The 14,362-nt window shown below is 38.6% G+C and overlaps 1 protein-coding gene across 1 annotated transcript in view; it reads left to right on the forward strand.

Moving 5' to 3' along the window:
• The window catches only part of DTHD1 (death domain containing 1), a 70,383-nt gene that overhangs the window by 45,485 nt on the left and 10,536 nt on the right, over nt 1-14,362 (forward strand). The window contains 1 exon segment of the mRNA XM_033856403.1: nt 8,896-8,954. Coding sequence (XP_033712294.1) covers nt 8,896-8,954 — 59 coding nt within the window.

Raw genomic sequence — 14,362 nt, forward strand, 5'->3', positions numbered from 1 at the left:
AGTCCCTTGACTTTCTTTTCTAACTAATTATTTTTTTTTCCCCTAATGATATTAACTACTAGAGAACAACCTTGATTGAATAAATGAGAAGTTTCCCACTACTGAAAATTTTTACACTCACAGGCACTTCAATTCTACCCAGGCTTTTTAGTTGTAATAGTTTACGAAATTATATTAAGGTTCAACAATGAAATGGAGCTTTTAACGCTATTGGTAACTATTAAGAAAGCAGATTAGGAAAAGCATGGATCTTAAAAAACCTGTAAGAGAAATCAGGGTTGTGTGTGTTGGGGGGAATGATGAATTTAAAATAACAATAGTGAATTTAAAATAGTAATTTAAAATTTTTTAATAAGTTAGTTTCATGCTTTCTATACAAGAGTTAATTACAATACTATGTTGCTTCATACTCCACCCCCTACCAATTATAGAAGAAAGTCACTAGAATCTTGGTAAGTAGAGTTATCATGTCAATTTCTTTAACCTGTGAGAGTTTTAAAAGCCTCCTCACTCTTCCCAGTGTTTCAATGCTGGCGCCCCTGGCGCTGCCTAGACATGCCCTTCCTACCTGTAGTCTAAACTTCCTCTAAGCCATCAGAATGATCTTCAAAGACACAGTTTTGACCATGTCAGTGAAAAATAGACTTTATATTGTACATGACATGTGAAAGGAAGAAAATGAGCAAAACTGGTTTAGTCAGCAAGAGGATACTGCATTCTTTTCTGGAAAGTGCTTTGCCCACTGATTTAATCAGAAGAGAACCTTTCCCTTCTCTTTTCCTTCTCCTTCCTCTTCTGCTTCCCCCTCCCTTTCCTTGTCCTTCTCCCCCCATCTCTTTCCCTCCCTCTTCCCCTTTCTCCATCTCTGTCCCTCCTCCTTAATCCTCTGTCCATAAAAGGGAAGGTTTTCTCTGCTCAGTGGGCAGTATAACTAAACCAAGAACTGTGCACTGTTTTGTCATATGACTTTCAATAATTCTTTTTTTTTTTTTTTTTTTTTTTTTTTGCGGTACGCGGGCCTCTCACTGTTGTGGCCTCTTGCGTTTCGGAGCACAGGCTCCGGACGCGCAGGCTCAGCGGCCATGGCTCACGGGCCCAGCCGCTCCGCGGCATGTGGGATCTTCCCGGACCGGGGCACGAACCTGCGTCTCCTGCATTGGCAGGCAGACTCTCAACCACTGCGCCACCAGGGAAGCCCTCAATAATTCTTTCATAAAGGAAGCACATACATTCTTTCCTGTCTGGGAAAATGTAACAAAAATAGGTAATTGATGTAGTTGGATATATTCTGTTAAAATTGTAACATTTAATAAGTAAAAAATGATGTTCATTAATTCAAACAATTTTCTAGTTCATGAACTACAAATCTTTTTTCTCCTGTAGCTATATCAGCCATGTCAATGAACAATTACTAATTAATTGTTAATTACTAATTAAGGGCCAACTATATACATATTATTCATGTATTATTTCTTTTTAGGCCCTCCTAAAAAGAAGGCACTTTTATATATAATATATATATTTTTTATATATATATATATAAAGTAATACATGTTAAAGTCTTAGCTTTCAAGGAAATTACACTCTGGTGCAGGAAATAAAGCATAAACTTTTTAAAAGTTATAAAACAATGCAAGAGATAAATAATTGAATACAACAATACAGTAATATTACAAGACAGGAACTGATGATAAATTGCAAATAAGTGGCCGAGATGGCAGGTACAGAAAAGAGAGTGGTTCCGGTGGGCTGAGGTGACTTGGGGACACTTCACAGAGCAAGACACATGTAGAGAATATTTACGTTCTGGAGAGGAAGAGAGAAAGAGGCAGTGGGTTCCACATAAGAGGGATGCCATGAGCTGAAACTTAGAAGTAGCAAAGCACCAGGTGTGTTTCAAGAAAGGACAATGAATAGACCTATGTGGCTTGAGTGAAAGATTTGGAAAAATCATATTGGAAAAAAGATGGGTAAAGATTATGTAGGGCCTTGAATGTCTTATTTAGGTCATCCAAATGTCTCTGTGAAATTGTTATAGGGGGATCCTTTAGTCAAAATTTGTCAAAAGAATGTGATTGATTTCATGACATAGAGATCATGTGCAAAGAAGAGATTCAAACCAGAGATCCTTAGCATATGAGTAAACAACAAAATCTCTCAGCCACTGGTATTCTTGGAATGACTCTGGCCATAACTGAGGATGAAGAAGTAGGTATCTAGTTTTCGTTGAGCTCATATTTTGTCCTATAGGTAGAGGTAAGTGTTTGGAAAATTTTAACCAGGAGGGTGACATGATCAAATTTTGTTAGTATATCACTGTGATGCCTGTAAGGATAAATTAGAAAGCAATAAGCTTAGCAACAGTGAAATAATGGGCTAATGAGGTAGTCTTTGGAAGAGGTGGTGATGGCCTGATGTTCAGACCATAGCAGTAAGGATGGCAAGTAGAGAGCAGAATTGGAGAGAGATTTAGGACTTGGGATCAAATGGACTTGGTGATAGAGTAAACACATATGCGGGTTGGTGCATAGAGGGCACTGGGAGATGGAGGAAGTTGTGGAGTGGGTGCTTCCTAGGGTGGCTCCCAGGACACTGGTTTGTGCTGCTGTCCTATGATACAACTTCATGTTTCACTGACTTTAGTTTGGGAGTATGTTCAAACTTGCATTTCATCTCTATTCCCCCTAATGTTGCCCCATCCAGTAGATGATTGCAACTTTCTCCTTGAAGGCCTATCACCAGTTCCCTTTTCTACTCTAGGCTATACAAGTGATAGAGTCGTTTTTCTCAAAAACAAATATAATTTTCACTCTTCTTCTAAAACTTCTCAATTAGCATTTTCTATCTCTTGATCAAAGTCCAAGCCACTTACCCTGGCCTATAAGGCCCTTCACAAAGCCCCACAACTCACCCTTACAAACCCTTCATATTACATTTACCCAACTAACATCTTTTGCTCTCGTTCCACTTAAGGTCTCATTTCTTTTACATATTGTGGTCTTAACTGCCTCATGGCTCTTTCCACTGGTGCCCTTGTGACAGCACTGCCTCCATACTTAGCTCTATTATCATCTCTTTAGAAGAAGCCCTTAAATTTCCCAGGCAGAATAAGGTACTACACTGTATCTGCAACCAAAGCACTTTGAATATGTACTAACTTATGGTCTGTTATAATTTTAATTCATGTAATAAGAAAAGTAATGAAAGAAAAGTAATGATAATAATAACTAATATTTATTGTTATTCCCTGATAGTAACTTGATAAAGCATTTACGCCTATTAAGCCATTTACTAAAAAGGTCAGTGGTTGAAGAAACTGAGGTACAGAGAGGTTTGCTCCAGAGGAAATAAGTAGAGAATGGCAAAGCTACTGTTTGAACCCAAGTTTGTCTGATTCCAATGGTGGCACTCCCGGCCACTATACCCAGTGTCTTCTTTTGTGATAGAGTTCCTCAGGGCTGGAAGCATAGCTCATTAAATTTTGTAATCCCATCTCTAGTACACATTCAATGATGTTTTGTTGAACTATTAAAGAATAAATGAATGCATGCTGGGGAAATTGATAAAATAATTAAAGGTGGAGTCTTAATAGCTGACAAAAGCTTTATGTGTTTCCTTTCCCAGCTAACAGTTACATTTAGGAGTAGCTTTTCATGCCTACAAAGGAATGATTAATGTGGGGGTTTCACATACTCTGGCCAGATATGGGAGGAAGATGTTTGTAGCTATCCAGGCCTTTCCTGGCACATTCACATCACCCTTTCTGTCAGAAAGGCTATTCCTATCTAGAAGAAAAAAAAAAAAATCAGGAAATTTTAAAAAATCTGTTAGAATATTCTAGAAAGAATTTTGCTCAGAGTTGAGCAGGAAACTTGACAGGTCTTCATGACTGACAAAAACTTGTTGGGATTATAATTTATAAATGAAACAATAAAGAGAGAAGGTAGAAACTTATGCAAGTTTTAATAGTGCTGTGTATCTTTGATTTGTTGAATTGCTTTTAAAATCAATATGGTCTCCCACATAGCTGCATTTATGCATCAAAAGCATCTGCTTTGGCCAGAACTGCTTGGAATAGTGAGCAAAATTTTAACCATACTCACCATAGTTAACACTGACAGAGTGCTTGGTACGTGCCAGGCGTGTTTGAAGTATTCTCTATGCATTATGTCATTTAATCTTCACTGCAACCCCACGTGGTATGTCTACTGCTTCACCCTTTGGTAGATTAAAAAATGAATCTGGAGACATTAATTTAGAAATTAGGTTTACCTATTCCAGACTGCTTTTGACAACTTTCTTTTACTGGTTCCATGTGTATTACGTATATATTTCCTGAATTATCCAGACCTTGCTTACTTTATACCTGCACCCATCCCTAGGGCCCCTTCCTTCTATCTCTGCCAGCTCTTTAGATCATTTGGGGTGTCTTGAATTGGTCTATCTGGTTTCCTGGGTTTCCTAAAGCTGTCTTCTTCTGTGACTGACTCCTTCAAAGGCTGAGAGATACTTAATCCCTTCCTCTTGATAAAGTCATAATCAAACTGAAGCCTTAAAAATAGTCATTTTCTAAGGAGCAATTGAAAAAATAATGAAGAAACAAAATGTAAGTTTGGCTGCAGTAAAAGGTGTACAGTTTTAGGGCTTCCCTGGTGGCGCAGAGTGGTTGAGAGTCCGCCTGCCGATGCAGGGGACACAGGTTTGTGGCCTGGTCCAGGAAGATCCCACATGCCACGGAGTGGCTGGGCCCGTGAGCCATGGCCGCTGAGCCTGCGCATCCGGAGCCTGTGCTCCGCACCTGGAGAGGCCACAACAGTGAGAGGCCCGTGTACAGCAAAAAAAAAAAAAAAAAAAGGTGTACAGTTTTAAAACTAAGAAAGATCTGAGCTAAAGAAAGATATGGATGGACATTTCTTCTGGGATTGGTAACAGCCTGATTTCACTTCTAAAAATCTTAATTCTTATATTTATTTCCAAGTGAGACCACTCTAGGTCAGTTCTTCTTACTCTAAACTCAGTTTTTACTTTTTTTCCACAGTAGTCTTGCTTCTCCATGGGCTTATTCTGGTCTTTAGATCTTTCTATGTAGAAGCCCTTCCTTTTATTGTGTGGACCAAACCTGCAGGAAGTCTGCACTGAGTGTGTAGTTAAAATAATGTCTGTGATGAAAACAATAACAGGATATTTATTAACTGATGCTGGTGTCTTTTAATCTCTATATATTTATTTTAAAAGGTGTGTGTGTGTGTGTGTGTGTGTGTGTGTGTGTAAATTTTCAGAGGCACACAAAAATAGAGGAACTATACAATGAACCTATGTGGACCCATCACTCGTCATTTTTCTGCCATTCTTGTTTCATCTAATAGGGTTTTTTGTTTGTTTGAGTATTTTAAAGCAAATCACAGCTATTCTATAACTTTATTTGTAAATAATTCTATAAGTTTCTTTAAAAGGTAAGGACTTTTAAAACAAACAAACAACCACAAAACCATTGCAAAACCCAATAAAATTAGTAGTTATTACTTAATAACGTCTACTACCCAGCCCTATATTCACCTACTGATTTACTTTTCTCTTTTTACTGTTAATTTGTTCAAAAACAACATCTAAAAATTGTCCACACATTGCATTTGGTTTGTGGGTCTCCTCCACCACTTGCTGAATTCTCAGTGTAGGTGACGTCCTTTACAGACATCATCTTAATCTAGCCTCGTAGCGTACTTCAGAGGTAGGAACCATCATCTTTGTTTCACCAGTCTGAGACTTTAGCAAGAGCATTTAGATGGTTTGCCTCGACTTGTATAACCTCACAGGGACAGAGGCTGTGTGAGGACCCAGTATTCAGTCATTCTTCTCTCATGCTTTTCCACTTCCCCCATTCCTTGTGCAAGCCGGGTCTTTTGTTTCCTTATGTCTGCCACTTTTGTCACTATGTCATATAGCCTCACATATCATTTGTCCCCCTTCAGTGTGTTTGACAAATCCAGATCTTCCAGAGAGCCAGAGTGCTTGTACCTTTTGATGAAACTAATAGAGCAACCATAGCCTCAGATGGTGGCTTCCTTTGTTATCTGGAATTTTTAGCTATTGAGGCAGATCTCTATCATCTTGGTTTTAAATGCATCGTCACTTCTAAACAGCCCAATAAGTTCCTCTGTTCTTTCCACATAGTGACATCAGCTCATAGCTCCTCATTTTCAGAGCAGAGATAATGGCCATCCCTTTAACATGATGAAGGCTCCAGCTTTCTCTGGCTTAGGTTGTGAGTTCACATTCCTTGCTTTTTTTGATGATCTATCACTCAGATGCCCTCAAAATGTTCTCTATGGTTTTAAAAGAACACAAATACTTTCCATGCATGTTTACAGTAAAAGAGAGTAAAAGATACGATTCCTGGCAAATAAAAGTCAATGCTCAGTCATGTTTTTCCTAAATTTTGGAATTGTGATTTTTTTTTTAGGACAATAACATACCAGCTTTGAATAAAATAGATTCACATGTAAGGCAGTTATTTTATTTTTAATCCTTTTTAATCCATGATCTTCTGAGTAGATCTCAGATTGGTTTTTGCATGTTTTTATCTCTCTCTAACACTTGCAAAACTTCCCTGTTAACAAACAGGGAACAACTCTCAGGCTCAGAGATCTTGACTGGCAAGAGAATATAATAGAGTTTTGCTTTAACTGTGTTTTTAAGGTTTCCGTGTGTTTATACATGTTATATAGTATTTCCGCCTATGACTGAAATATGGTTTCTTTTAAAAATGTAGCTGTGTAGGTAAAAAAGTAATTCTAAAGAAAAATGTTAAGTAATAGCAGCTATTATTTTGAGTACTTATTACATATGGTGCCCTGCTCTGAATTACATGATATGGCTAAAGGTTTCCTTTAATGGCACTATGAAGCAGATACTATTATCATGGCCATTTTATGAATGAGGCAAGCAAGGCACAAACCTATAAAATCACGAGGTTAAAGGTAATGTGATTAGGAGTTGAGCTCTTTCCCTCCATCTAATACTGCTTCTAAGTCCAGATCAGTGATGATGATATTTGTGAATGGTGAGCATAATGCAAGAGGTACTAGAATGGCCTAGGGGAAGACTTACCTCACATCCTTCACTTTATGTATGTTTTAACTTATAGGTTATAAATAAAGGATCCATAGTCTTATAAATGTTAGCTTAAATATTATATCTACCACTTAGTGTGTATGTTTTTAGTCAAACTATTTTATCTCTCTAAACCTCAGTTTTCTAGGGAACCTTCCTACACTGTTGGTGGTAGTGTAAGTTGGTGCAGCCGCTATGAAAAACAGTATGGAGGTTCCTCAGAAAACTAAAAATAGAATTACCATATGATCCAGCAATCCCACTCCTGGGCATATAACCAGACAAAACTATAATTCAAAAAGATACATGCACTCTTTTGTTCATAGCAGCACTATTCACAATAGCAAAGACATGGAAACAATCTAAAGGTTCATCGACAGATGAATGCATAAAGTAGATATGGTACATGTATATACTGGAATACTACTCAGCCATAAAAGAGATTGAAATAATGCCATTTGCAGCAACATGGATGCAACTAAAGGTGATCATACTAAGTGAAGTAACTCAGAAAGAGAAAGACAAATATCATATGATATCACTTATATGTGGAACCCAAAATATGACACAAAACAGAACCAGACTTATGGACATAGAGAACAGACCAGTGGTTGCCAAGGGGGATGGGGTTGGGAGAGGGTTGGATTGGGAGTTTGGGATTAGCAGGTGAAAACTATTATATATAGAATGGATAAACAACAAGATCCTACTATATAGCACTGGGAACTATATTCAACATTCTATGATAAACCATAATGGAAAAAAATATGAAAAAAGAATGTATATATATATATATATATATATATATATATATATATATATATGTATAACTGAGTCACTTGGCTGTACAGCATAAATTAACACAACATTGAAAATCAACTATACTTCAAGTAAAAAAAATAAACTTCAGTTTCCTCAGTTGTAAAGTAGGTATAACAACTACCTCACAAGGTTATAGATATACTAGACTCTACCAAGATTATATATTTTCAGTTATTAGAATAATTACTGGTACATGGTAAGTAGTTAAAATAGCAGCTGATATCATTATCTGGAGGCAATAATATTTATGATTTAAGTCAGGGCTTTAGACAGACCTGGATTTCAAGATTAGTTCCATGTTACCTTGGAGAAGTTACATCTGTGAAATGGGGATGACAATTCTTCAGACTACTGTTAAGGGTTTGGAATGAAATAATACAGTTACACATTTAGCTCATTTGTTGGCATCTACCCTGCCTGGTATTCTCTGAGCTTCTTGGCTCTGTGGTTTGGTGTCTGACATTAATTTGGGGGAAACCCTCACTCATTATTGCTTCAAATACTTCCGTTTCTTTCTCTTTTTCTTCTTCTGGAATTCCTATTATCCATATGTTTTCATAGTTGTTTCACAGTTTTTGTATGTTGTGTTTTTCTCTTTGCTTTTCAGTTTTGGGGTTTCTGTTGAGATATCCTCAAGCTCAAATTCTTTCCTCAGCTATGTACATGTACTAATAATCCTTTTAAAGACAGTCTTCATGTCTCTTACAGTGCTTTTGATCTCTACTATATCTCTTTGGTTCTTTCTCAGAATTTCCATCTCTCTGCTTACATTGCACATCTGTTCTTGTATGCTGTCCACTTTTTCCACTAGAGCTCTTAGCATATTAATGATAGTTTTAAAAAATTCTTATCTGATAATTCTAACATCCTTGCTATATCTGAGACTGGTTTTGATACTTGCTCTGTCTCTTCAAACTGTGTTTTTTGCCATTTGGTATGTCTTGTAATTGTTTTTCTTGATAGCTGAATGTGATGTACCGGGTAAAAGAAACTGCTGTAAATAGCCCTTCTGTGATGTGGTGGTAAGTGTGAAGGCAGGGAAGTGTTCTATAGGCCTGTAACTAGGTCTCAGTCTTCAGTGAGCCTGTGAACTTCAGTCTCCCTGATTCTCAGTCTCGGTCTCCTCCCCACCCCCAGCTTTGGAGGGACAGGATGGCTAGAGGGGCCTGAAGTTGGGTATTTCCCTTCCCCAGGTCAGTTAGGCTCTGATAAAACACCAAAAGGTTAGGCTTTGGTTAAATAGCTTCTTCAGAGGGCAGGCCTGGCTCAGAACAGAGTGTTTGGGGATATTTCAGAATGCTTCCTCTCCCCTCTCCCTGCAGGAAGCACAACGGGATTTCTTTCAGGTGTTCACTATGAGAACCCGATTGAGCTTCTGGAGCTAAAATTCACAAAAGTGTGGAAACTCCCCCCCCCATGATGGGGTCCCCCTGGAGTTTACAACTCTTGGACTTATCCGTACTGAGCCTCTAGCAATTTATCAATGTTGGTTCAGGTTTCCTTACCCTGGCCCTAGTTCCCATGGTGGTTTGTGCTTGTGGGTTTCTGCTCTGGTAAGTTGGGATTCTCTGTATCTGCCTGTCAGTCTCTTCGAATTTGGCACAGAGGTTTGTCCTGTGACCTTACTTCTCTGATTTAAAGAGAGTTGTTGATTTTTCAGTTTGTTCTGCTTTTTTACTCTTTAGGACAGAGTGGCAACTTTTAACCTCTCACATGTTAGTCTGGAAACCGAAAGTCTAGCCCACTTCTTCATGCCAGTATGTCCTCACCCAACACTGATATAAGTTCTTATTTGATTTGTATTATGTTGGACCCATAACTGAAGCACAGAGTTTTTATGCTGTCATTAATCTTTTGTATCAGATTACTTCTTTGATCAATATTCTAATGTATTTACAATGTAAAACCACTAAGAATCTTATAGGAGTCATACATTATAAATTTGAGACTCTACAATTTATTATTATGATTCAATAAATGAACTCAAGCAAATGTCAACTATTACTTAGTTGAAGAGGTCTCTCTATGAAATAAACACAGAGCAGAGTAAGCAGTGAAAACTGATACTTGGTTGGCTATGGTATTGTGAAGTCTGGTAAAATCTGTGGTAAAGATACATGGAAATATACTAATTATGCACATTCCCTTGGTTTATTATTCATACCACTCTCACTTCTATATCTTCTAACTACAAAATAAATGACCTATTTATCAGAAAAACCTACAATAAGTGCGTGGAGGTGGGAGGAGTATGGGGGTTAAGGCTGGATGGAAGAGTTGTTGCCACACGATATTAGAGTAATCACCTGTGAAAATCTCTTCACGGATAAGTGCCTTAGGGCAGATGATAAAAATGCTAATGACAGCATCACATTTTTTTGTTGTTGGATGTGTTACAATGACATTTAGCTGTAAGGTTGGGAAGCATCCATGTTAGGTGGTGCTTCAAGTATCAGAAAGTTCTTAGCATGTTACCTTACACAAAAACTGGTTCTTCAGTAGAGACTCCAAGAGCAAGTAGGCAGGTAGAAATTAAAGAAGAAAACTCTACCACTTGTTATTTCTATATCCATCAAATAGCAATAGTATATTCTTGCAGGTACCCCTGAAATTAGTGATCACCCAAGTTACAATTTAAAATAGGATATTGCCATTGATCTGTTGATGGACATTTAGGTTGCTTGCATGTCTTGGCTATTGTAAATAGTGCTGCAATGAACATTGGGGTGCATGTATCTTTTAAAATTATTATTTTCTACAAATATATGCCCAAATGGAATATTACTTAGCCATAAAAAAGAATGAAATAATGCCATTTGCAGCAACATGAATGGCCCTAGAGATTATCATACTAAGTGAAGTAAGCCAGACAGAGAAAGACAAATATCATATGATATCGCTTATATGTGGAATTAAAAAAAATACAAATGAACTTATTTTATAAAACAGAAATAGACCCACAAACATAAAAAACAAACTTATAGTTACCAAAGGGAAAGGTGGGGGGAGGGATAAATTAGGAGGTTGGGATTAACATATACACATTACTATATATAAAATATATTAACAACAAGGACCTATTGTATAGGACAGGGAACTCTTCTCTCTCTCTCTCTCTCTCTCGCTCTCTCTCTCTCTCTCTCTCTCTCTCTCTCTCTATATATATATATATATATATATATAAAACTGAATAACTATGCTGTACACCTGAAATTAACACCATATTGTAAATCAACTATACTTCAGTAAAAGAAAAAAAGAGATAGGATATTTCTCTAGGTGTCAAGAATATCATTGTTTCCCACTATCCATTGGGAAACAATGATATCACACATATTATGAAGCGCAGAATGGGAAACCACTGCCCTGGTGGTGCAGTGGTTAAGAATCTGCCTGCCAACGCGGGGGACATGGGTTTGAGCCCTGATCCAGGAAGATTCCACATGCCATGGAGCAACTAAGCCCATGTGCCACAGCTACCGAGCCTGCACTCTAGAGCCTGTGAGCCACAACTACTGAGCCTGCGTTCCACAACTACTGAAGACCACATACCTAGAGCCTGTGCTCCACAACAAGAGAAGCCACCACAATGTGAAGCCCGCACACCGCAACTAAAAGTAGCCCCTGCTCAAGGTAAAGAGAGAAAAGCCCGCACACAGCAACGAAGACCCAATGCAGCCAAAAATAAATAAATAAATTTACTAAAAAAAAAAAAAACCAAACAAAAAAACTTCCTTCATTCTATCACACTTTACCATACAACTTACATACCAAGAGGGCTTAGGGTGGCCACTAATGGAGAATTGCTTTGCTTGGGAGAAAAGTAGGAGAGATCATGGGCTCCATATAGAGTAGGTCAGAACGGTATCACTACTGGAAGGATCCAGCAGAACGGTGCTGGGACTGCAGCAGAACAAACCTGTGGTGACCACTGATGTGGAACAACTGTGCTTATGTGCTACCTTGGGAGCAAAAGTGTGGTATGGGTAGAAACCAACATGGTGCACTACGTGGTAGTGCACATGATAGACTCCATGATAGACACAGGAAGGAAACTGTTGTGCCCACAAAAAGAGCGTGGATGGCTATATTTCCTGGCTGAGCATTGTGGTGTATCTGGTAGAACATGTGGATACCAAGAGAGTAAAGCCCATAGGACTGCCAGAAATACCTGGAGAGGACTTTGCCAGAGTTGGAGTTCCTGCGTGAGGAGGAATGCACCAGAACTAGGTCATCTGTATGACACCTATGGGGCAATTTATAAATCAGAAATTATTTTTATTACTGTATCTCTATAGCATCAGGACTAAAGTGAAATCAGAATTTCACTTTGGTCCTGACATGATATTGAAAATCTTCATAACTTCTTGGATAAATATATTTCTTTCATTCTTCCATGCATTTGCTGGGATACCTTTGGAATGCAAGTTGATAATTGATGTAATTCCTACTTGATTGTGCTTTTCTAAGTGGAGCCACCCTACTTCGCTATCAGAAACACCTGTGTTATAAATGTGGCCTTATCTGAGACCAATTCTATCAAAGTGTGGGCTTACTTTTTTGCCTTTTTCTCAAGATTCATTTTTATGAATACTAAGCTTTGAGAATACTGCCTTATTTTCTCAGTGAGTAGAAGACCAAACTCCTTGGTGGGAGTGGTAGCCAAGGGTGAGGTAGAGATCTTGCAAAGAGTAGTAAAGAGTTGCAATGTCTTCTGTAGGGAATGGTGGAAGAAATCTCCAGTGATACATAAAAATATTGCTGAGCAGCCCTGGTGCCCAGCTGAAACTACAGACTTTAAATTTGTGGTGATAATAATCTTCATAATTGTCCACAGAGAGTCCTTGAAGTTATCAGGAATTGATTGAGGGTATGGTGTGGTAACCCTGTGGTAAATAGAAGTGCTGATATAAAAGAAAACACAGAAAATGATACAATAGGTTCTACCAGTGGCATGACTGTAAGAGGTGCTAAAATGATTAAAGAAGACAATTTACATCATACAAATAAACTTTATTTAAGACTTCATGAAGTGGACAGTCTCCTTTCAGAGAACTACAAAATGGGGCGGAAGTCAAGAAACTTTCATAAGATAAAGAAAAAGAAAAAGGATGAGACAAATAGAAAATATCTGATTGGCTGGGGTCACATAGTCACTCTTGTTGGGGGTGAGAAGGCCCAGAGCTGGCTTGGCCTTTGGGGACTGGCTGACCGGATACACTGCCTTTCTGGTCAAGCAGAGCATTTACAGGGACATGAATGTTTGCTGATGTGGCACCTTGGAAAGGAGCTTTGTGTCAGTAGAGGCACAGTGTTGTGGTGAAAGGGGCCATGGCACTCAGAGCTCTGGTTGACCTCTAGGTCAACTGCTTGTCCACCGCTCTGTGCTCAGGTCCACACTGTGATTCTAAAGTAGCAGGGGAAATGCAGCTCTTGGACATCGTGGAACTGGTGGAACCAGGGAAAGTGAAAGTGCTGGGGTCTGAGGAATATTTTGAGCAGTTCCTGTTTCCAGTCATCAGCAAGATGCAGGAGACTATTGTGTCTTGCACCAGAGTGCACAGGAGAGCATATAGGCAGAATAGGAGCAAGTTGTAAGAGAGGGACCATATATTCATCCAAATAAAAACCCAGGTGGAAGCCTTGGAGAAAAGCACTCTGAGTCATCTTCAGAATCCAGATGATGGAATTGAGGGCAGATTGAATGAAAGGTGTGAAAAGGTGGAGGAGAAGGCGAAGGAAACTGCAAAGATAGCAGAGATAGATGTTGGCTGACCTAGTCCAGTGGATAAAGAAAAGCAATTGTCTTGAAAGAGGGTCAGCCGTTTATAGATAATGGATTCTGGTCAAGCAATGGAGATTGGCTGACAACCTAAAGAAGCTGAAGCAAGAGAGTCTTTTTTCTCTTTTTCTCTCTGTTTACACACTGTCCTCACTTACACTAAGGTTCTGCTATGGTCTGTGGTTAATGACCTCAATATGAGTTGTAAGTGTCAAAAATTTTTGTTTGGGGAAGTAACTTTTATTTGGGAAATGCCCTTACATATGAGAATTAGTGCCTAAGCCTCTTGCAGTGGTAAGAGAAGCTGCAAGCTTCTTGTAAGGAATCTTGTAATCACATTTGTTCCTGGGCTTTGGGTTATTTCTAAATTTTGAGGTACTTTTCTCTTTCTTGTGCGACCAGATAGCTCCCTGGAATGTTGGGTCTGTGTGTGTGGCTCATGAGACTCACAGATGGAGTTCTCTAGCTCTGGAGGTGCTAAAGGAGCTGCATTATTATTGGAAGATGATTTCATGCAGCAACTGCTAAAGAAGCTGAACAGGGGACCAGACTCCTACTGGGAGTGTGAATGGGGCTGACTTGGCTAAGATTGATGAATCAGAAGAAGGGGTGGAGGATGGTATTGTCTGTATTTTGGGACTTTAGTTT

Source organism: Tursiops truncatus, chromosome 5, assembly GCF_011762595.2.
Source record: "Tursiops truncatus isolate mTurTru1 chromosome 5, mTurTru1.mat.Y, whole genome shotgun sequence".
NCBI classification, from domain to species: Eukaryota; Metazoa; Chordata; class Mammalia; order Artiodactyla; family Delphinidae; genus Tursiops; species Tursiops truncatus.